This window comes from Argopecten irradians, chromosome 3, assembly GCF_041381155.1.
Source record: "Argopecten irradians isolate NY chromosome 3, Ai_NY, whole genome shotgun sequence".
Classification (NCBI taxonomy): domain Eukaryota; kingdom Metazoa; phylum Mollusca; class Bivalvia; order Pectinida; family Pectinidae; genus Argopecten; species Argopecten irradians.
The window spans coordinates 47,253,599-47,277,291 of record NC_091136.1 but is presented as its reverse complement, the minus strand read 5'-3'; the positions used below and the strand labels follow the sequence as shown (position 1 = coordinate 47,277,291).

At 35.4% G+C, this 23,693-nt stretch overlaps 1 protein-coding gene across 1 annotated transcript; it reads right to left on the bottom strand.

Moving 5' to 3' along the window:
* Positions 1-7,126: 7,126 nt before the first annotated feature.
* On the bottom strand, positions 7,127-23,564 carry LOC138318840 (SNW domain-containing protein 1-like). The gene is made up of 14 exons (XM_069261580.1): positions 23,520-23,564; positions 17,551-17,620; positions 17,128-17,202; positions 16,632-16,793; positions 15,689-15,888; positions 15,212-15,316; positions 14,832-14,901; positions 14,364-14,429; positions 14,035-14,151; positions 13,770-13,905; positions 12,842-12,941; positions 12,412-12,532; positions 11,563-11,720; positions 7,127-8,029 (listed from the first exon to the last, which is right to left on the bottom strand). Exons 1-14 carry the CDS (start codon positions 23,537-23,539, stop codon positions 7,822-7,824), a joined length of 1,608 nt encoding a protein of 535 aa, XP_069117681.1. The 5' UTR covers positions 23,540-23,564; the 3' UTR covers positions 7,127-7,821.
* Between the last annotated feature and the right edge of the window lie 129 nt (positions 23,565-23,693).

Below are 23,693 nucleotides of genomic sequence, written 5' to 3'. Positions count from 1 at the left end.
TGGGCGAGCTGCCATCACATCTTGCACTTCTGTCATCTGGTTGAAGGTCCCATATATTCTATAAAGAAAATGTGGAGTAAATGTCAGTTATGTACATAGATAAATACTGTATACAAGCCTACATGTAAATCAAACTAGTTCCAATTGTTTTATGTCAAACACAAATTTATAACAATTACACAGTTTTTGAACACGTTTATCAAAATCAAACCTCACTAGATACTAAGTTAGTCATTTCTTGAATTACAGAGGTCTAGGCATTTTCATGTGAAGAGTAATGGTTCTAATTAGTGCCAGAATTTATGTAGCCTAAATATATTGGACATAATATATAAATACATATTTAAAAAAGTCAATTACTATTCTTTACTCACACCACTTATGATGTATTGGTGTGAATTTTATATAATTAAGACCAGCAGATAGGATAACGAGTACGTGACTAAGTGACTGTAAGTCTAAAAAAATACAATCTTATACACACGAACACTGATGAATTAAGTTTGAAAGTGGCTTCTTTAATACAATAATATCCATAGCATGCAGTAAAAGGATATATATCACTGATATACATCAATACACAAATAGATATCAGAAAAGATATCACACTCCTGACGCTGTAAGCCTGTAACAGTAGCTAACATTACATGTATATCGTACATGTATAACACTGAAGAATGTGATCATCTTTTAAGGAAACACGTACATTTTTTGTATGACTCTATTAATGCTTCTGTTGTAATCCATGATTAAATCTGTTATATGTTCCCAAATTTATCAACACTTTTCCTGATTTCTAATCTCTATTTTACTATGGTACCAATTCCAAAAAGCGACCAAACACTTACAGAATATAACCCGTAGGCCTACCCCTTCGGGGCCCCACTCACCTTATAGAGACGAAGAGAAGTCAGTTTATGTGGTTTTGGTAGATCATTCACAAATCATAGTTGTTGTCATAGCTCGAATTCGTTTCCATATAATATTCTTAGCAATTCAGAACATTTTTAGTTGATATAACTTCCTTATTCACTTCGAATCAGCAGTTGATTCTAAGCCGGCGAGCTTTCACTGCAAAGCTCGCTCCATTGCGGTAAACAACTTTTATTTCCGGACATGCGCAAAGTAGCATTTCGAAGCTTTGGAGGCGTTAACTTTTGACTTTCTGTCGGACCGCGCGTAAGTCTAAAATAAAATTTTGTATATTTATATATCTTTGGACCTCTTAACTTTCTAGACTTGTAATTTGGGAAAAGTTCATAACTTTTTAGGGTTATTACACCATATCTTGTCATTTTTTGTTTTACAGACCCTGAAAGATATGTCACTTAAAATGATGGCCTTAACGTCCGACAGACATTTGCCATCTACGTTTACAAACCAACAGTGTAGCGTTACCTCCACTTCTCAATTATGCTTAAAGGAAATAGGAAAACTTATCACAATCCGCATACCTGATTCTTTTTCTTAGACGTCAATGGTTAGCTGGTGTTCGCTAATCTGGCGCGATTGGCATGACCTGGGAGACAGTTAAATTTGTATTCAGGGTTGTGTTCTATGATTTTCCACCAATTACCATTTGGACAGCATGCTTTCTCATTCCACTTGTTTTACGTTTTCATTAAATACGATATACCAGACGCCTCAACATAAGAAATTGCCGAGAAAATCCACGAGAAACTAGTTATTAATCTGAATAAAGATAGCTGATACCATTAAGTTCAATTAAACCCATCGCGTGCGCGGTTTCATCTTAAAAGTTGATCAATTTTAATTTGATTTGAAGGACACATTTTGAAGTAATTACTTTAAACAGAACATTTGTATTTGTTTCATAGATTTTTGAAACACATCGAAAGAGACTCCGAAGGACGTCTGTATGATTTTAGGATAGAGCATGTGTATCAGATACGAACTAGTGACGTATAAGATCACAAATGCTGCGAGACGAAGTGATCAATTTATCCGACACACGCTCATTGCTCTCTACATGTTAAAAATTAAATATATAAGACTAAAATTGCTATAAAAATATTCAGAAGATGATGACGATGAGTGTAGTATTAACTCTAAGTTAATAACTTTTGCGACTCTACAAAATTATCGATCTCATTTCCATTCCCATTTTAAAAATTAAAAGCAGTTTCGGAAAGGTAGTGGGCCTCGAAAAAATCCGTATAAAACAAAAATTAACGTTTGTTGACATTGGAGAATTTCTGGCAAGTATTCTTGGAAGACACTAATTAAGGAATCAGATCATCTCATACGTAACCACGGACTGTTGAGACAAACAACATGCTGCCATGTTTTTCTCACAAAGTTCGGAGGGCACCCATCGCTTTGACAACTCCTTCACAGCAATTACAGCTGCGCTGTTCTTCCCACGCAAGAAAAAATGAAAAAAGAAAAAGAACGGAAGAGCATTCATGCTGTTCCCGCGGAACTGATTAAACAGAGAATTTAATTGTGAATATACATCTTCTTTTGTCTATTAAGCCTACATGTGTGAGCATGAACTGACATTGAATTACATTCGTTCAAACCTAGTTGAGACGGACGTCACGGAATATATGGAACGCTTCTGTCTCTGACAGTCGTGCGAACCGTTTCTTTTCCTTGCACATACTTTTCTGAAGATGCAAAGATAATATGTACATATTACAGAAAAAAACGCAGTTAAAACGAATAAATAGAATATTCCTTGTTTCTTGATTAATAACGGTTATATTTCACCTCGTGAGGTGGAAACTTTGATATTTTTCACCCTTGGAACCGGATATTTATCACTCGTACTTCGCACTCGTGAAAAATATCAAAGTTTCCACCCCACTCGATGAAATATAAAACAAAGGAATACCCTCTATAAAATCATCTATTATCTCCCTCTCCTCTTCCTCATATAATAATTACGCTGTGTATTTTTCCTCTAGCTTTGTATATACAGTTTGAATTCATATTACTTATTGTCTATCAGTTTATTATTTATGCTGTAGTTTTCATTTTTGGAGGAAAATAAAGGAATAATAAAGCAAATTGATATCGAGCAGATACAGAATTATTGATAAACATTTTTACGAGTTATTTACTGTTGTTAACTTATACATGTATATATATGCACACACACAAAGTTAATGTCGGTTGACTTACTGTCAAACTACAGAGCTTGTTAATAACTCTCAGTAGTAATTAGGATCTGTAGGACTATGTGTATCCATTCCCATACATACCTGGCCAGTTCTGTACAAAATTACAAGGGAAACAATGCCACTCGATTTTGTACCCAGTCGAACGTAAAGACTTTCTCCTGACAAACAATACTTTTTTAACACTGAACGTTTATTACAGGCCTGTGAATTTGTCACAAACATCCAATATTCTCTCATTGTGTTTCCCGTAAGTAATATATTTGAAGATTTTCAATTATTGGTAATTATCTAGGACAATGCGTGATCTCTATACCATCAAGCTGACATGTACACAATACTGAGGGGTTCTACAAGGGGATGATTTCAATTGAAATACTTTATCCTAGTAACAAACACACGCATGGAATGATTGATTACGTTGATTTTTGTTTTACTAATTACACTTTCGTTATCCTCTAGGGAAACTCCGGAAATTTTCCCCTGCGGAACCTCTATAGGTAAAGACAAGATGGCTATATAGGTTACCTCTTTGTAACTTAAAAAATCCAGTAATGTTAACATCTGTGCGATTCCCCTTAACCTGACAGAACTGGGTTATGTCTTGGTAAGGGTTGATATTCTAACCCCCGGGTATTCCAATGTACAGCTTACCCTCGGGTTTACCGATGTACAGCTTACCCTCGGACCTACCAATGAACAGCTAACCATCAGGAAGAGCTCCCCACTGCCTATTTTCTGAGACTATTACGATCGATGTACGACAATGTCCCGGACCCTGGCTGATGACGATACGCCCTATGACCTTGAGGCGAGACAGATAAGGAAGGGAAATGTGCGTGCCCAGAGACGCCTAGAGACATACATCTGTCAGCTGGAAAAGTCATACAGGGGACGCGTTAGTCTGTTGGACAAACAAATCTCACAAACCAAACTCGAGGCCAGAACGTTCAAATTCGAAAAGGATAGAACAACTTTTGATTTGTTCCAAAAGTATAATAATATTGCGAAAGACTTGAATGGTAATGAAATCCCAAGTGCCGTGCCAATTCTTCAAGTGGTTCGTTCTAAAACTTTCGACAAGCTCACATGGCAGAACCCAGAGTCGGAGGAGTATAAAGCCAAGTTAATGGAGGATAATGACAAGGTGTTAGCCTCCGGTATCAGTAGGCGAGTCCAGTCAGAACCAGTTCGACCGACACTTAGATACGGACGTCTGGACATACCCTTTCGGCGGGAAAATGTACGACCAAACACGTGTACAACGAAGTCTCCCCATCGAGTTACTCACAAAGTGTTGAGATTTAAAGCCAATGACGAGATTAAGAGAAATCGCCCATTGTTTATCAGCGAAGGAAGCAGACTAAGTCTGAAACAGCGAGGCGAAAGGTCCAAAGTTCTACCCGTATTTACAAATCCGGCCACGGCTCATATTCACGCGCTCTGGGAATCGAACAAGTGTCTTTCACGCGGTCACGTACCCATTGGGGGTATTCATTTTGAAGTCCCAACCGTCAAAGGAAAGGCTTTAAACAATAATAATCTTCTTGAAAAGTCCTATTTAACGACGCAACCACCGTCTGAAGATCACGTACTGACCTTCAGGCTGCCAAAAATGAGTGTGCCTCAAAAACAAACTCCAAGACGCCGCGTTAGCCGGACTGTATACAGCGTCAAACTTGTGTCGTGAATCGAACTACTTCCAGCGTCAAAATTGTGGCGTGAGTGGGACTATACAGCGTCAAACTTGTGCCATAATTATCATGAGTGGAACTATTTTCGACGTCAAACTTGTGCCATAATTATCATGATGGGACTATTTTCGACGTCAAACTTGTGCCATAATTATCATGAGTGGAACTATTTTCGACGTCAAACTTGTGCCATAATTATCATGAGTGGGACTGTTTTCAACGTCAAACTTGTGCCTTAATTGCAAAATTTAGTATCCTTCTTGCTGCCAAATGATGTTTTACTTGTAATGTCGATCCACTGGCGGCAGGAGTTTGATCATAGATTTGCTTGTTTGATCGATGAACATTGCTTTCAATGAACATCTTATTCGACTGTTTAGAATCGGATGTGGTTAAATTTAAGTTGACTTCTATATTGAATTAAAAGGGTGATTTAGCAAGATATTGAAAATGAAGTCGTAAATGCATCAGCCATACAATAGTCGATACTTGACAGTACAATACTGAATCCGATATATGAAACAGTACCGGTTTCTGTACGTACGGTAATTGAGTTTACTAACATATAAATTATATGGTTTCTTAGCAATCCTAATGATATTAAGTCGACTTAAATCTGTCTCCTGATGTCAGCGGGGATAAGTAAAACACGTGTCGATCGTTCGTTGACATTAAAGGATATGTCATTGACTTTCACGTTTGTACATTGTATATAAAGACATTCACTGCTTTAATGTAATTGTTTTTATTTACTGCGAGTCGCCTCTTACTGCTTGTGAATGGTGAAAGTCCTCCTCGAACCCATTTAGTAGGTAAGTTTAAATCAGAAATGGCTGCTTAATGCTGTTTCATGATATGTATTCTCTAATAGCGGCTATTGATATTTTTTGCGGTCATTATCATAAACTTTTTTTTTCGTCGGAGGTACGTTTTTGTAATTACCAAATGGCTAGTTCTATTTTATTTCTACGCAAAATGATGTGAATTCGTCATAATTATCGTCATTGGTAACAATCGACTGATAGTTTGATGATTACGAAACTCACTTTTAAAAATTTGGTCGTAAGCGAAAATTGAGAACGGTGACATTTCAAAAGGATTTCAAATTTCTTGAGTGATATCTGCACAAGCTTTGTCATATATGTATATATGTCAGTGATATCAGACAAAAGATTATACACATAAATTCTTAAACTCAAACACGTATCTAAACACTTTATCAAGGATATTTTTTTCGTAATAAGCTAAATTGATTTTATTGACAAATGGTTGAAGTAAGTCATTATTGATCTATATCCTGATATCGAGACCATCACAAAAATCAAATGACCACTACGACCAATCAAGCATGGAATCCTATGTTTGCACATCACACTGAAGATGGTTTTTAAAGGTCAAGAAGTATCCAACATTTGTCAGACTGAATTTTTAGTCACTATGAACCAATTACTGGGGCCACGTTGTTGCAGGACCAGTTAATCAAAAGGTACCGAAATGCTACCAGCCATTCTCCTCTTTGATTTTGAGTAAGAATCATCACCTTTGAAGGCCAGATCTTGGTCGGTTTCCATTGAGAATTTCTACAGTACCAAAAGGCATATTCAGAGACCATCTACAAAGTCAAATTTATCTCAACTTATATATTTTTTGGTTTAGCATCCTATTAACTATCAGGGTCATTTAAAGATGTGCCAGGTTTAAGAGGTGTAGGAAAGCCAGAGAGTCCAAAGAAAAACCACCAACCAGAGGTCAGTAATAGACAACTGCCCTACGTGGATTTTGAACTGAAGACAGAGAGGTGGAGGGCTTGTGGTGATATGTAGAGACATCTTAACTACTTGACCACCATGGCTCTTTGTCATATAGGGTAACAGAGAATTTTATAATGACCTTGTGATATAAATTTAATAACTGTTCCTGTATCAACCTCAAATGCTTGTGTAATTTGAGTTGATGACATCTGTCATAATAATCATGATAATGAGGAAGTTTAAATGTCCTTTGCCAGAGTGATATAAAGTCAACCAAATGAAAATAAAACCCTCTTATTTCAACCAAGCATACTGCAGCTGCTGTCTGCTTTTCTAGTATGTTAAAAATCTATGATAACATTACATGCCACCTAAACTCTAGGTACACCTAGAAATATTCCAAGGTCATTCACTTCAAACACATTTGATCCTTTTTACAGCATTATGGTATAACCCAAAGTTCTATACTATTCAGTTTCTATTTATAGTATTTTATGAACTTAAAATCACCAGAGTAAATGAGTACTAACAAATGAGCTGCTGTATTTACAAGTTTATTTTTTATGTCATATACATTTGTACTTACATATATCAAACATGATCAGATTTGAAAGTATATTTTAACATCAAATTCATCACCAGTTAAAAACAGGTAAAATGTGCGTTTTGCAAAGTGATATTTTGAACATGATATACAATGTTCTGAACATGATATACAATGTTTTTCATGCTTAAAAAGCATCTAACTCGGGATTTTACACATCAATTTCGTATTTGTAGGGAACAGGTATGCACCTGCTCTAAACCATAAAAGTTCCACAATATTGAAATACATTTAGACAGACATAGAAATATTCTCCTTTGATAATCTGTAATATTTGTATGATTGTGATTACGAACTTCACCCTTGTAATAATTCCATTAAAACTAGCACAGATAAATTTAGTAGAATCCCATTGTTATGATGAAATGGGACAAATGCCTCACCAAAGTTATCAATGCAAATCAGTCTTACAGTCCTGATATCAGTTATAGATGATAGATCACACTTGTCCTACACTCAAATTTGTCTATCCTACGCCATATCTTCAAAAGGAACACATTTGACTTAAACTGTTGAAACCACTTCTTTCCTATGCTTCAGTAAATAATGCTATGATTTAAAGTTTCACAGACACATGATTAGAAGAAGTTAATTTTAATGTCACCCTTGATCTTTTGTGTCATTAATTACTATTCCCTCCGCTTATGTTTACTTTTGCTTCCTTCATAGTCCCGACTAGAACGGTTATCTTCATTTCCTCTTTTCTCTCCACGCTTGGCTTTCTTCAAGAACTGATCTAGACCGAAAGGATCTTCTTCTTCAGCCTGTTCGAACTGTACTGGTCCCTCCCGTCTACGACTTGGATCTGAGCCTGCAAATCCTTTGTCTGGGACAAACCTGTCAAAGTGAAAAAAAATTATACAACTCTTATGACACTGAAGCCAGAAACCCAAGTGTATTTATCAAATTAAAATATTTAACTTGAAAAATTTATTTTCTTTGAACTTATATAAACTTATAACAATGCTATAATGGATGCCGTTATAATCTCCCTCGAAGCAACCTTTATGATGTTTTTTTAGTATAAAGAAGAAACAAAAAGACCCAATATTGACCCTATTCATCTCACCTGGATATTTCAGCAATCATAATAAATTAATCGCAAATTGAGTTAAAACCCCTTTGTATTAGAAAATTTTACATGTCACACCTAATACAATCAAAGTACTGAAAGTACTGAGACTTAAGCCTAAAAAAACGTTACAAATCAAGAATTCTGATTTGCATTGATAACATAAATGATAAATCTCAATGTACAACAGCATGGCCATCAATTGTTGTCAAATTGCAATGGTAAAGAATTTTTTTATATACTTTTTTAGAGTTAATTTTCTATTTCCTTCTACTCAAAACAAAAAAACATGCGTTATGCAATACAATAATCCAAAAACATTGCAATTCCTTAGATAAATGAATTTGATATTGGTGTACATCATATCATACACATCATGTAAATTCCCAGTTGGACAACTATAAATTCCAGGTAAAAGTGTTGTATTATAAATGCAAGCACTCTATCATAAGATGACAATTTATTTCATTATAGATAAACAAATAGCAAATTATAAAATAGGGTCGACCATGAGTCAATGATTTATAAATATTTCCTTCTCTCTTTCTTTTGAGAAAATGGCAAAAAAATGTCATTTGTCACTCCAAGATTTTTTGTTATTATGTGTACCTTGTATTTATCATATCCTTTAAATCCCTTTACGGCAATCTTCAATTTACTCTGACAACATCAATTGGATAGTATCCTATATATAACTTATTCGTGCATATGCATATTATTTCTTTCATTCCTGCATATTTAATCGATATTGATTGAAAGACTTTTTTTGCATCATTAGCAATATCAATAAAGCTAGAGCGCATCATGAAATTTGCCTCAATTGGTATTCATATTTACTATGAATGCCAACTGAGAGCCAATGCTTATATCAATATTTACAACCTGAACTCACTCAAGGTTATCTGTATTTTACACAATATCATAAGCCACCTATATTTCAAATTATTTTGTAAATGTTGAAAATATCAAAATACATTTTAATTTGCATGTATACTTTTCAAGCCATCATTAGGTAATAGAAGCTTTTTTAGGTATTTTTATTTCAACATAAGTATGTTAATTTAACACTGTTTGTGTCCGTTTTTATCATAATGATGGAATTCAGTGTGTTTTATGAAAATTAGATCGTGGTTTTAATCTAAGAAGCATGCATAATTATGGGGAATAAACACAAAGAGTAAATTCTGCAATCATAATTTGAATAATAATAAGGTATCAACCATGAAACAGTGTCTCATTAAATTCAGTGATTTCATTCTGATGTACTGAAAATACAGTTTCAGTGTTTTTTTTATTCATATATGATTTTCATATGTATTTGAGGAAAAGGCAAAAAAGATGATTTCAAGGCCATTACATTAATCATAGAAATGATCATGCCGCACAAGTATATATGGATTTCATGATTTTAGTGACACCTCCAAAGTTGAATCTTTGTTAAGCTAGCGAGATGCAAACAACATATTTCATTTTGAACATTAGTTTACATAAATGTTAGAAGAAATGAAATTGTAAACCATAATTTGACTTCATGGTCTGAATGTATGTACTTGTTTCACTTATAACCATAGATGTAAATGTAATATTTTTTGCAATACTGCCACAAATGCTAATATAATTCAAAATGATTTTTAGTTTTAATTTATGTCGATTATATGACATTAAAATGGTGTAAGATACACCATTCTGTTTTTACAATTATCATTATAGTAAAAAAAAATAATTTTCTAATGATAAATATATGACTAATTCATAATAAAAACATTAAGCTGTTAGGCAGATTTCTATTCCCCAGAAAACAGATACTGTGTGTTATATGAAAATTAAGCTTAATTCAAAGCTTTGTGTATCTATCAGCAGTCAAATGTCTTGTGACCGACTTTGATATAGATTATTTCAACAATATTCAACTGATCACAGAAAAACCATATATATGTTTATTTGACATTTTTTTTATCAAAATTCTTATAAATAAAAGAAAAGATTTTAAAATAAAGAAAGCAAAAGTCTTATATTCATTAAAAAAAGTTTTTTGTACTACACTCTTGTGTTGCTCACTTATGTATGCAAGTAAAACCATGCACACATAATGGCAGCCTTATATTGTCTTGAACCTCAGGTCTGTTTTCAAAAGCATTATTTAAAGTACACGGAAAGAAAGTTTGATTAATTTACTTTTTTTAATTATAACTTTTAGGTCTATAAGACTTAGATAGCAAGATCAGTAACAGAGATTATGTGTTTACGTTAGATGGGGGAGTCAACAGTGTGTATAGATTGTGTGGACAGCAGTCAGCTGGAAGGTAAGGTACTAGTCTAGCTGTGTATTAGGTGCCATTATACACATGCAGGCACAGGGGAGTAGGAGGGGGGGGATTGAGATGTAGTACACAGTATAGATAAACAGCATTTAAATTAGAGGAGAGGGGTGAGATGTAGTACACAGTATAGGTCAACGGCATTTAAATTAGCTGGTCAACGGCATTTAAATTAGCGTGTCATAGGTCAACGGCATTTAAATTACTGAGTTGAAAGGTTACTGAAAGTAGTGCCTATGACTCAAGCCATACAAAGTATGGCTTAAGTCAAAAACTGTTTTCCTTTCCCCATTGGTGCATTTGACCAAAATCCACTTCAAACTCATTAAGTACTTTATGATGATGACAAGTAGCAATCTAATGGACTACAACGGGTGCCCAGTGTCACCATTAATACCTAATAGGAGTTCATTGCCCAAAGTATTTCTAATTATATTGGGTTAAAGATGCTCCACCGCCGACAGAGCATAATTGGTATTCATCATTTGAACAATAATTGGTGTTTAATCGTGTATATATATGTCTAATTAACACACAAAGTAATATAAAATTATTTATTTTGCTTTTGGTGCATGCCGAATCAGTACTTCATTCCATACAGGATAAAGTGCCACAGAATTTTTTCGGGATGCAATTAATTCTTTTTCATATCTTTAACTTGAAGTAAAATTAGAAGCTCAAACTTTTCAATGGTGGTAATGGTGTAAAGTAAGTAACTTTTGTAACTGAAGAATAATACGAAATCGTCTGCTCCTGTTTTTGATAGTGGAAAAATACCATTTGTCAGTGGTGGAGCATCTCGAACATTACTTACCTCGGTAAGTATGTTTTGCCTTGAAAATGGTTAAAGAATATGATGACTGACAATATTCTGATCAACATTAGATAGATGCCAAGTGAAGGCAATTAGCACTTTTACTGTATTAGTTGATAATAAAGCTAAGGAGACAGTTTTAACTAATAACAACAGTGTGGCTGACCTGTTGGACTTGATGAGATTGTCCAGATCTTCGGCGTAGTTATCCTTGTCCAGGTTTTTGGATGGTCTGTAGATGTTACTGGCAATAGTCTGATCCTGTCTCCAGGGCTTGTCATATACATTATAGCCCTCCTCATCACCGAACCCGCTGTCCATCCCCTGTAACAGACATCTCATAGAGTTTACAACAGACTCGAATGAAGCTTACAGCAGGCTCAAATATAGCTAAAAACAGACTCAAATAGAGTTTACAACAGACTCGAATGAAGCTTACAGCAGGCTCAAATATAGCTAAAAACAGACTCAAATAGAGTTTACAACAGACTCGAATGAAGCTTACAGCAGGCTCAAATATAGCTAAAAACAGACTCAAATGGAGTTTACAACAGACTCGAATGAAGCTTACAGCAGGCTCAAATATAGCTAACAACAGGCTCATGGGCCTTAGTTTATAGAGTTTACAACAGACTCGAATAAAGCTTACAGCAGGCTAAAATATAGTTAAAAACTGACTCAAATAGAGTTTACAACAGACTAGAATGAAGCTTACAGCAGCCTCAAGCCTCAAATATAGCTAAAAACAGACTCAAATAGAGTTTACAACAGACTGGAATGAAGCTTACAGCAGCCTCAAATGGAAATTAGAACAGGCTCGAATGAAGCTTACAGCAGGCTCAAATGTAGCTCAAACAGACTCAAATAGAGCTTAGAACAGGCTCGAATGTAGCTTACAGCAGACTCAAACATTCTCAAATGTATCTTACATCAGTCTCAAATGGAGATGACAAAAGCTTACAACAGTCTCAAATAGAACTAGCAACAACAGGCTGAGAAGAAGTCTTGTACATACCTTTGACTGATTAAAGAGCCGCTGGTCATACTGGACCTCTGAGGACCCAGCTCCTGTATTTGGGAGACCCAAGGCAATCTTTTCACTTATATCACGTTCTCTCTCCTTCTGTAGACGTGACCTACATGAGAAAGAAAACCACTTTTATTATGACAATAATTGTTGTATTATCTAAACATCATGAGTATCTGTTTCTCTTATCAATCTATTTCGACCAAAGTAAAACAATAATGACTGATAGAAATATTTCAGTAAAGAATGTTTACTTATAAATGTAAAATAAAAAGCATTTGTATACTTAAGAAAAATACACTTGTTATTGATGATTTTCAAACATTAGATATTATATCAATTGTATGTGCATTTTAATGTTTGTGTGCATGCATTGATATAATCTTTGTGTGGCACACAAAGTCTTGTTGAATTTAACCTTTTATCCGGGGCTGCCCTAGACAAGTTTCGATCCTTTTGTCTGTCTTTCTGTCTTTCTCTCCTCAGGTCATCACGCTCCACCACATCATCATCATTTCCTACATATAACAATAATATCATCATTTCCTACATATAACAATAACATTTACTAATATCATTCAAAATCTCTTTTAAATCTTTAACATCATCAGATTTACAGAACATATCATTTCCCATTTCAAAGCCTGGAATGTCATTATAATTATACAATGTTAAATCTTAAGCTTTGTACAACAAATCTTGATTTTTGCATATATTTAAGGTTTGTACATAGTCATTCTTTGTGTACAAAAACTAACAATTTTTCAAATATTATCATTTCATTTGGGGCCACAGTCACCAAGTGGCTAAGATGCCCCAGCATATCATCACAAGCCTCCACCTCTGGGCTGTGAGTTTAAATCCCAAATGGAGCAGTTGCCAGGTACTCACTGCTGGTTGGTGGTTTTTCTCCTGATATTCTGGCTTTCCGCTACCATCTAAACCTGGCATAGGTTAAACATTCCTGACACTCCAGGGCTTCCGATCACATACTATCCCTACATCCCCGGACTATCTCATAGTAAAACTGAAGGCAGCACAGGTGAACAAATCTGAACCAATCTAGGCCTGCAGAATTTCCCTTGAAGACTACAGAGAGAGCGACGCCCAACTTCAAAGCCACATGGTCAACCACAGTGTACCGTTATACCGCTCTTTTGATGTGCATCAGAGGACTAAATTACCTGTTCTGTTCTGTTGCCTCCAGTTTTACAATGAGATAGTCAAGGAGTGTAGAGATTGTAAGTGATCGGAACCCCTGGTGTTTCGAGGATGAGGTTAAATGACTCTGGTTGTTAATAGGACGTAAAAACCATTTCAAGATCACCTTTCTGTATAAGACTTACCATCCCCTCTCCGTATCCCAGCTCTCTCCTCCCTAGCTTTCTGGGCCAATTGTCTCAACACTCCTTCCTTCTCTTCTTTCTTCTTTTGAGCTATTTTTCTGTCAATCTGAGCTCTCATTTCTACTGCTTCTCTTGCCTTTATACAAGAAAATCAAAAGCAATTTTACAGTGTGCAACATGTGCTTCAGGGGAAGGAACTCTTACTAATTATCAAACATATTTCAACTAATGTTAATTTTTTAAACCTTTACAGTCAGATGCCTACCTTTCTGTCAGCAATGTACAAAGCTTCAGCTAACTTAGCAAAGTTCTCGTTAATGTGGACACCCTGAAGGCCTCGTCCGTCTGCTGCTAACCGCTTGTCTAGAGGGATGGTGTAACCCTGTAACATGTAGGGATCACACATTCAATTGTACAATATATATAATCGCATTGCATGCAGAGGACACTTTTCCCTTTCATTTTCTTTATTATAGTTTGCAATAAATACACATTGGTTCTAGAAACCACACAACATTTCTCACCACTTAGCAAAGTTTCATATTACTCATACTTTAAACAAATACAGCATATGTACATGAATCTGTCACTTACCCTGGCGTTTTTCCAGTTAGATATACAAGGCGGAATCTTCCATTCTTGTTGTTCCTTCACCGTCACCTGGAGGAATGAAAAAAAGTCATGTGTAACTTACATCATACTTTACTTTTTTTTCAAAACAGATTGTTTAATGATTGAAGATCAAGGTTCATGTATCTATTTAGTTTTTTAATAACCTTGAATGGGTTTCAAAGCAGATCATTGGCATACAAAATGTCATTCATCATTGAACTGGTTAACGGTTAATTCAATACATTGAGAATTAATTATTTTTACTTCTAACAATATAATTTTCACTTTACAATCATCTCCTATATGACTAGCACAAAATTAGGGTTATTTACAAGAATCTTGCTGTGGTGTTAATTAGCTTTAAATCTAGACACGATATAACAAGTATGTAGAGAAACTGTATGGAGTACAAAACAAAAGTGTAGAGAATTGGAGTAGATTTGGTCAGACCTTCCTGTTAGGTGAGTGCATCACAGGAGCGGGTGGTGAAGGGGGGCCGCGAGGAATTTTCTTGTTAACTCTGGAAAACACCAAAAATATATCAGATTGTAGGATTACCAATAAATTGCAATTAAGAACAAAATATTCTGTATCTCAATGCATCTTAAAATCATCTACCAAAAATATATTACCTTAATAAATAAATTTATTCAATATTCCAAAGTAAATTCTTTTAAATAAACACTATATATGGGATTGGAAAATAAGCCTAGAGCTTATATGTATCATTTCCTTTTTATAAAGGGGAAATCTACCCTTTACAATTTCAATTTGTCTGGATTCAAATATCTAATTGCCTAAAGCGAATGATTAATATATTAATATCATACTTGAATTTTGGTGGTTCCATGGGATCTTTCTGTGCATCCACCATTCTTATGATTCTCTGCTTGGCACCGGAGTTAAAGGCTACACCTTGTTGTGACGGGGTATATCTAAAACAATAAAAACATGGTTTACACAAACATATAGACATCATACCTGAACATAAAATATTCAAAGCTCAGTTACCTTATTACTTTCTGTCAAAGAAAACATAAGAAACAAAATGATTCTGTATTACCATATTTGACCTTATAAGCATCCCCATCCCCCTAAGTACCCCTTTCCCTTTTTGAAGTCTTAATTTCACTTACCTCAATTTAAATGCAGACTAAAAATGTGATAAACAATAGTTTCTTTCTTTTGCAAGTTGATATGTAAAAGCGTAGTTCAAGTTTAGTCCAATTAAGTGCCATGGCCACTTATTGGGTCAAATATGGTAGGTAGTTTGTTTTCCTACATTGCTACATAAATTGATGTATAACCTGATATATTGAGCAGGTGCCTGTTTTTCAGCAGCTCGCACTGGCAGGGCAGCAGATATCTTTGTTGACACTAGTCTCTCAAGGGCTTGTCTGGTTTTCTCTGTTGTTTCCCTAACAGAATCTTCATTTGGTTTCTCCAAGTCAGGATCATCCTCGTCCATTTGTTTTGGTACCAAGTCCTGGAACTTGGAGTGTACAACCTGTAAAACAAAAATTCACATTTAGTTATACAAATATTGTCTTATTAATTAATCAATAACAATAATTAAATTTTATATGTTAAACTCATTTCTATTGGTTAGAAGTTTGAGGTTATTTTTCAATACACTGAAAGATTTGCAAGTCGGGTAGTATGATGTCATACACGAAGAACATTTTTGCGGTAAATTTTAAAAGTGACACATTGGCTAAGCTCAAATATGGGCTAAGATATCAATGCCCCACACCTGAAGTTGTTTTATTGTAAAAATAAGTAAAAGCAAAGAAATCAATGCCTAATGAGTTATTCATATTAAATTATAAGCATTATTCTCAATATCTTTTGGGTTTGTGACCCAAAAAGATATTGAGAATAATACTAAACATGTACTGAAACACCAAGAACTGGAACACAGAGAGAACAAGGAGAATGCTTGAAAGTTATTACAACTATATCTTATTGCATTTACTGAAAATGGGGCAATTCAAAATCAAGTGGTTTCCCCATATTGACATATGGATCTACTGGGGCCCATAACCACCTACTTTTCAAACATGGGCAAGAAACTAATAATAATAAAATAAATAATTAATTCATATCTTAAACAATATATGTATATAAATTATATAGTGTTATCTATAAATTAATCAAAATCATTTGTTCTTCCTTTTTGACTTTCATTATTCCAATCTGACAACAAATCAATATTATAACAGCGATCACCTGACCAAAGTATACACTCACCTTGTCCTTGCCATGTCCATACTTTGCAATAGCATCATACTTGATTTTGCCCTGAGCATCAAGTTGTGTAGGTATAGCATTTGAGGAGGTCTTCTTAAGTCCCATTTCTAGGGGATACTGAGCCACAGGAATCTCAGGGAAAGCACCTCCATCTGCAAAGTCCTTAAATTATAGAAATTTCCCTTAGACAATGTCATTGAGGTAAATATCAGGTCATAATGCCAACTGAGTATAATAGATAAGGCAAGGAAGATATCTATATACATTTACCACTGATATATACATTTTACACACTGTTTTAAAATAAAACAATCTTCACCATTAATAATGACATATATATATATATTTCTGTTTTGTAGTTAATTCCTTTGTTTTCAATGTAACTAATTGATATCACAATTATATGAAGTTTCACAATGAACCTATCAACATTTACATGTAGAGTTAGTATAACTAAAAGCCTATATAAGGTGTAGATACAGAGCTATATACTTACGTCTTGTGAGCGAGGCACCCAGCCCTTTCTGTGTCCATACGGTGGGGCGGTCCACTTACTTGTAACAGCAGTAATCTGATAACATCAAATTGAATATCACCTTTAATTATATATATAATTAGCTAAGCATATACAGTTAGCCTCTCTGTAGGGAGCAGGCTTGACTTGTTATTCAATTTTGAAATCCCAACATAATAAAAATATTATGAAATACACTTTGCCTTGGTGTGTATATAAGTTATAACAACATATGCCAGTCAATATTCACGAAAAACACTTGTACTAGTAGAGTAGAGGTTCATGCATTTATGGCAAGTAATATTTATATGTATAATGATCGGTATAAAAAAGTTTTATTTAATGTCAGTTTAGACTTAGATTATGATTATTCTTGACCTCTTACAAACAATTAAGTGTATTTACCGCTGCACTTGCTCTGTATTGTCGGTCATCATCTTCTCGATCATACCGCTGACTTGGTGCCGGCAAAATACTGAAAGAATATATAAAACACAGAGCTACACTTTGAGAACAAAAATGTAATTTATTGCAAATTTCTTTAAAATATTATTTAAAGATGCTCCGGCCGCCGACAGAGCATAAATGATATTCATCATTTGAACAATAATTGGTGTTTAATCGTGTATATCTATGTCTAATTAACACAAAAAACAATATAAAACAAGGACATAGTCATTCAGATCCCCCGCCAATGAAGATATCAAAGCTGAAGTAAGTTTGATTGTGGAGACTTATGTGTATGAAAAAAAACCCAGGAAAAAGGAAGTTGAGCTAAAGAAAGATGGAGTATAATTCAAGTAGAGCGGGCTGCAATTGTTGAATCAGGTATACATGTACAGCCTTGACATTTATATTAGATTATATACACAACAAGAGGCCCATGGGCCTTAACGGTCATCTGACTAATAGTACAATACAACATAGTCGTTTAAAGATTTTAGCCTATTTGACCCCTATGACCTTGAATGAAGATCAAGGTCATTCATTTGAACAAAATTGGTAGCCCTTCATCCCAGCATGCGACAGGCCTAATATCAGGTCTCTAGGCCTCTTAGTTATTCACAAGAACTTGTTTAAAGGATTTTAGCCTATTTGACCCCTGTGACCTTGAATGAAGGTCAAGGTCATTTTATTTGAACAAACTTGGTAGCCCTTCATCCCAGCATCCTACAGGCCAAATATCAGTACCCTGGGCCTTGTGGTTCTTGAGAAGAAGTTGTTTACAGATTTTAGCCTTTTTGACACCTTTGACCTTGAATGAAGGTCAAGGTCATTCATTTGAACAAACTTGGTAGCCCTTCATCCCAGCATGCCACAGGCCTAATATCAGGTCTCTAGGCCTCTTAGTTATTCACAAGAAGTTGTTTAAAGGATTTTAGCCTATTTGACCCCTTTGACCTTGAATGAAGGTCAAGGACATTCATTTGAACAAACTTGGTAGCCCTTCATCCCAGCAAGTCACAGGCCCAATATCAGTACCCTGGGCCTTCTGGTTCTTGAGAAGAAGTCGTTTAAAGATTTTAGCTTTTTTGACCCCTTTGACCTTGAATGAAGGTCAAGGTCATTCATTTGAACAAACTTGGTAGCCCTTCATCCCAGCATGTCACAGGCCCAATATCAGTACCCTGGGCCTTCTGGTTCTCGAGAAGAAGTCGTTTAAAGATTTTAGCCTATTTGACCCCTTTGACCTTGAATGAAGGTCAAGGTCATTCATTTGAACAAACTTGGTAGCCCTTCATCCCAGCATGCCACAGGCCTAATATCAGGTCTCTAGGCCTCTTAGTTATTCACAAGAAGTTGTTTAAAGGATTTTAGCCTATTTGACCCCTTTGACCTTGAATGAAGGTCAAGGTCATTCATTTGAACAAACTTGGTAGCCCTTCATCCCAGCAAGTCACAGGCCCAATATCAGTACCCTGGGCCTTCTGGTTCTTGAGAAGAAGTCGTTTAAAGATTTTAGCCTTTTTGACCCCTGTGACCTTGAATGAAGGTCAAGGTCATTTATTTGAACAAACTTGGTAGCCCTTCATCCCAGCATGTCACAGGCCCAATATCAGTACCCTTGGCCTTCTGGTTCTTGAGAAGAAGTCGTTTAAAGATTTTAGCCTTTTTGACCCCTTTGACCTTGAATGAAGGTCAAGGTCATTCATTTGAACAAACTTGGTAGCCCTTCATCCCAGCATGCCACAGGCCTAATATCAGGTCTCTAGGCCTCTTAGTTATTCACAAGAAGTTGTTTAAAGGATTTTAGCCTATTTGACCCCTGTGACCTTGAATGAAGGTCAAGGTCATTTATTTGAACAAACTTGGTAGCCCTTCATCCCAGCATCCTACAGGCCCAAAATCAGTACCCTAGGCCTTCTGGTTCTTGAGAAGAAGTTGTTTAAAGGATTTTAGCCTATTTGACCCCTTTGACCTTGAATGAAGGTCAAGGTCATTCATTTGAACAAACTTGGTAGCCCTTCATCCCAGCATGTCACAGGCTGAATATCAGTACCCTGGGCCTTCTGGTTCTCGAGAAGAAGTCGTTTAAAGATTTTAGCCTATTTGACCCCTTTGACCTTGAATGAAGGTCAAGGTCATTCATTTGAACAAACTTGGTAGCCCTTCATCCCAGCATGCCACAGGCCTAATATCAGGTCTCTAGGATTCTTAGTTATTCACAAGAAGTTGTTTAAAGGATTTTAAGCCTATTTGACCCCTGTGACCTTGAATGAAGGTCAAGGTCATTTATTTGAACAAACTTGGTAGCCCTTCATCCCAGCATGCTACAGGCCCAATATCAGTACCCTGGGCCTTGTGGTTCTTGAGAAGAAGTCGTTTACAGATTTTAGCCTTTTTGACCCCTTTGACCTTGAATGAAGGTCAAGGTCATTCATTTGAACAAACTTGGTAGCCCTTCATCCCAGCATGCCACAGGCCTAATATCAGGTCTCTAGACCTCTTAGTTATTCACAAGAGGTTGTTTAAAGGATTTTAGCCTATTTGACCCCTGTGACCTTAAATGAAGGTCAAGGTCATTTATTTGAACAAACTTGGTAGCCCTTCATCCCAGCATCCTACAGGCTGAATATCAGAACCCTGGGCCTTCTGGTTTTTGAGAAGAAGTCGTTTAAAGATTTTAGCCTATTTGACCCCTGTGACCTTGAATGAAGGTCAAGGTCATTCATTTGAACAAACTTGGTGGCCCTTCATCCCAGCGACCTACAGGCCAAATATGAGTACCCTGGGCCTTCCGGTTATTGAGAAGAAGTCGTTTGAATGAAAAGTTTACGGACGGCGGACGGCGGACGGCGCACGCACGACGACGGACGGTGCATGATGACAATAGGTCATCCTGACCCTTTGGGTCAGATGACCTAAAAATGGGTGGAGTTTTGCAAAGTAACATTTACCATTTACCATGATATTTTCAGCAATGTTTCCATGGTAACGGAAAAAGTGCAAAAAATGAAAACCTAAAAATAGCAAAAGGTACTACTAGACCATAAAAAGAATGTGTCTATGAATTTTCGTGGAAATATCTCTGCTGGTTTTAGAGTTATGCTCCAGAAATGAACCTGCTACAAAAATATGATATTTTCAGCAATGTTTCTATGGTTACAGAAAAAAGCACATAAAGTAAAAACCTAAAAAATAGCAAAAGGCACTACTAGACCATAAGAACAATGTGTCTATGAAGTTTCATGGAAATATCTCTGCTGGTTTTAGAGTTGTGCTCCGGAAACGATTCTTACACAAAAATCTGCCATTTTCAGCAATGTTTCCATGGTTACAGAAAAAAGTACAAAAAGTGAAAACCTTAAAATAGCAAAAGGCACTACTAGACCATAAGACCAATGTGTCTATGAAGTTTCGTGGAAATATCTCTTCTGGTTTTAGAGTTATGCTCCGGAAACGAACCTGGTACAAAAATATGATATTTTCAGCAATGTTTCCATGGTTATGGAAAAAATGCAAAAAATGAAAACCTAAAAATAGCAAAAGGCACTACTAGACCATAAGACCAATGTGTGTATGAAGTTTCGTGGAAATATCTCTACTGGTTTTAGAGTTATGCTCTGGAAACCATTCGTACGGACGGACAGACGGAACCCATTTGTATATCCCCCGCCAACTTCGTTGGGCGGGGGATAATAATTTATTTCGACTTTAGCGCATGCGCAATCAGTACTTCATTCCATATAAGATATAGTGACACAGAATTTTTTCAGGATGCAATTAATTATTTTTCATATTTTCAACTTGAAGTAAAATTAGAAGCTCAAACTTTTCAATGGTGGTAATGGTGTAAAGTAAGTAACTTTTGTAACTGAAGAAAAATACTAAATCGTCTGCTCCTGTTTTTGATAGTGAAAAATTCCATTTGTCGGCGGTGGAGCATCTTTAATAATTGAAGCTTAAGGTGTGACAGAATTATCATGATTCATAGTGGGGTTGGATACCATTAAGAATGAAATGATACGTTAACATACCATATCAGTCCGTATCAATGAAATGATACCGGTATTTAAACAATACTGATATATTTTGAAGAAATACACTGGTTGTTCAACATATATATATATACCACATATAAATTTTATTTGCTTTAACAATGTAATTATATGTAAGAAAATATGTTGTTGTGCAAACAATGTATTTTCAAATATAAAACAGAACTGCAAGACTTTTGAAGATCATGTTCTTTCATGCATTAATTAGTACTGCCTGTCTCCTTTGAATTCATTTAGGTAGTCAATTTTTACATGTGGATTTCCTTAGAAAATCATGTTTTTATTTTTTTCCAATACCGACATAAGAATCAGTACTTATTCTGCTATTTTTCAAAACGAGAAAAGAGACTATGGTATTGAACACCAGTATCCAACTCTAATTCTGAACTGTTTCTGAAATGTTAAAATAGAATCTGTTTTACTTGGTATAACCTCAAGAGATGTATTCCAAAGTGCTGTAATTTTTTGGTGATGTAAAATATCATGATAATTGCTTTTGTTGGTTTGTTTTTTTGGTTTGTACCAGCTAGGTACCTGTTATTTATGTTAAGGTATGGGGATAAAGGAATGTTGGCAGTCTGTATATGGCCATGCAATTTAAATTAGAGCTATACTTCAGAACTGGACAATTTTCCCCTGAAAAAAGAATTCATGGCATTTTCATAGGAATGAAAATGTGATGACTTACAGCACTTATGCCCCCCGCCCCCCAGTTCTAGTGATAAATCATTATAATTATTGTTTGTTGGTGTTTGAATTAATGTTCGAATTCCTTATAATTTATCCATCATACATCATAACCATGAATATTGAAATCAAAACTATTCCTGCGATGAACTAGACCACATTTGAATGGCATTTGTAAAAGGAAAAAAGGGTGGGTCAGTGTTCGTACATATATACGGTATATTTTGCGTGTCGAAAATCAAAGCTCTGCTCTGGTAACATGTATGTTAGCAAAAGTACTTATTGAGATCAATGACCTGCATGCATGGATAGCTATTTTTTTTTGTACTTCCGGTTTAACCTGTTCCGGTTGTGCGTTGCTCTGGTACTGCTTTCCCCAGTAAATATATTTAACTTATACAAATGCATAACAGAAGTAATTAAACATTTATTATTATATTTTTCAAATAAAAATAATAACACTCTGAAAATTAAAAGCTATGGAATGCAGTCAAAATATCCACCAAGCGATGAGCGCAAGGATTTTGTCTTCTTCTTGAAATAAAAATAAATTAAAGAAGTAGAGCTTTGCTCTTCCCATGCCGTGTATGATTCATATTAGATATTTGGCACACAGCTGACCGAGTATGCATCATTGCATGCTTCATTGGCTCAGTCCGAGCGTAGGATTTTCACAACAAAGGTCTTATAGATTCAGGGTAACTTTTGGTTGGTGCACTCAACAGGGGAATGCGTAGTTTTCATTGTTCTTTACACATTGGTTCACACCTTTCAGGATCAGTGAGTAAGCCAACAGCCAACTTCGAATTCATATATGCTATTTCAATCTCAACTCATGCACAGAAACACAAAGGAAAATCGGTTATATACAAAGGTATCAATTATTACTACGGATTTTCTGACAATATTGCTATTGACACAACATCGTCATTATTAACATATATGAATCGTTGCCTTCGGATTATTGCATACAAAAACACTGACTGACTTGTGTGACTATATATATAGTGTTGTGACAGGGAGAAATCTTTGTCCTAATTTCCATACATTATCTTCACGGAGCAGAAGTAATTGTAAAAAAACTATTGATTAAGTGTTAAACATCGTGTTACAGAAAATATCAATAGCCTTGACGTCTACCAGTGATAATTTAAAGCGTTATTGTCGATAATTTCAGTCTAAACTTACTCCGCTAATTTCATCGCCATGTTGGATCTTTACCACTAAATTTAGAAACAGCGTAAACGAAACGAAACGTTCTTTTTCCGGAATTAAAAAAATAGCTTTCAATGTATTTTACTACGGCACAATATTTTTTCTTTGTAACTATGGTTTGTTTAAACGACAATAATAAGATCAAAC

Coding starts and splice junctions, on each gene's coding strand:
- LOC138318840 (XM_069261580.1), bottom strand. CDS start 23,539: ATGGCGATGAAATTAGCGGA. Junction 14,152..14,363: donor CTAACTGGAAAAACGCCAGG/GTAAGTGACAGA, acceptor TACATGTTACAG/GGTTACACCATCCCTCTAGA. Junction 12,942..13,769: donor TGGGATACGGAGAGGGGATG/GTAAGTCTTATA, acceptor TGTTATATGTAG/GAAATGATGATGATGTGGTG.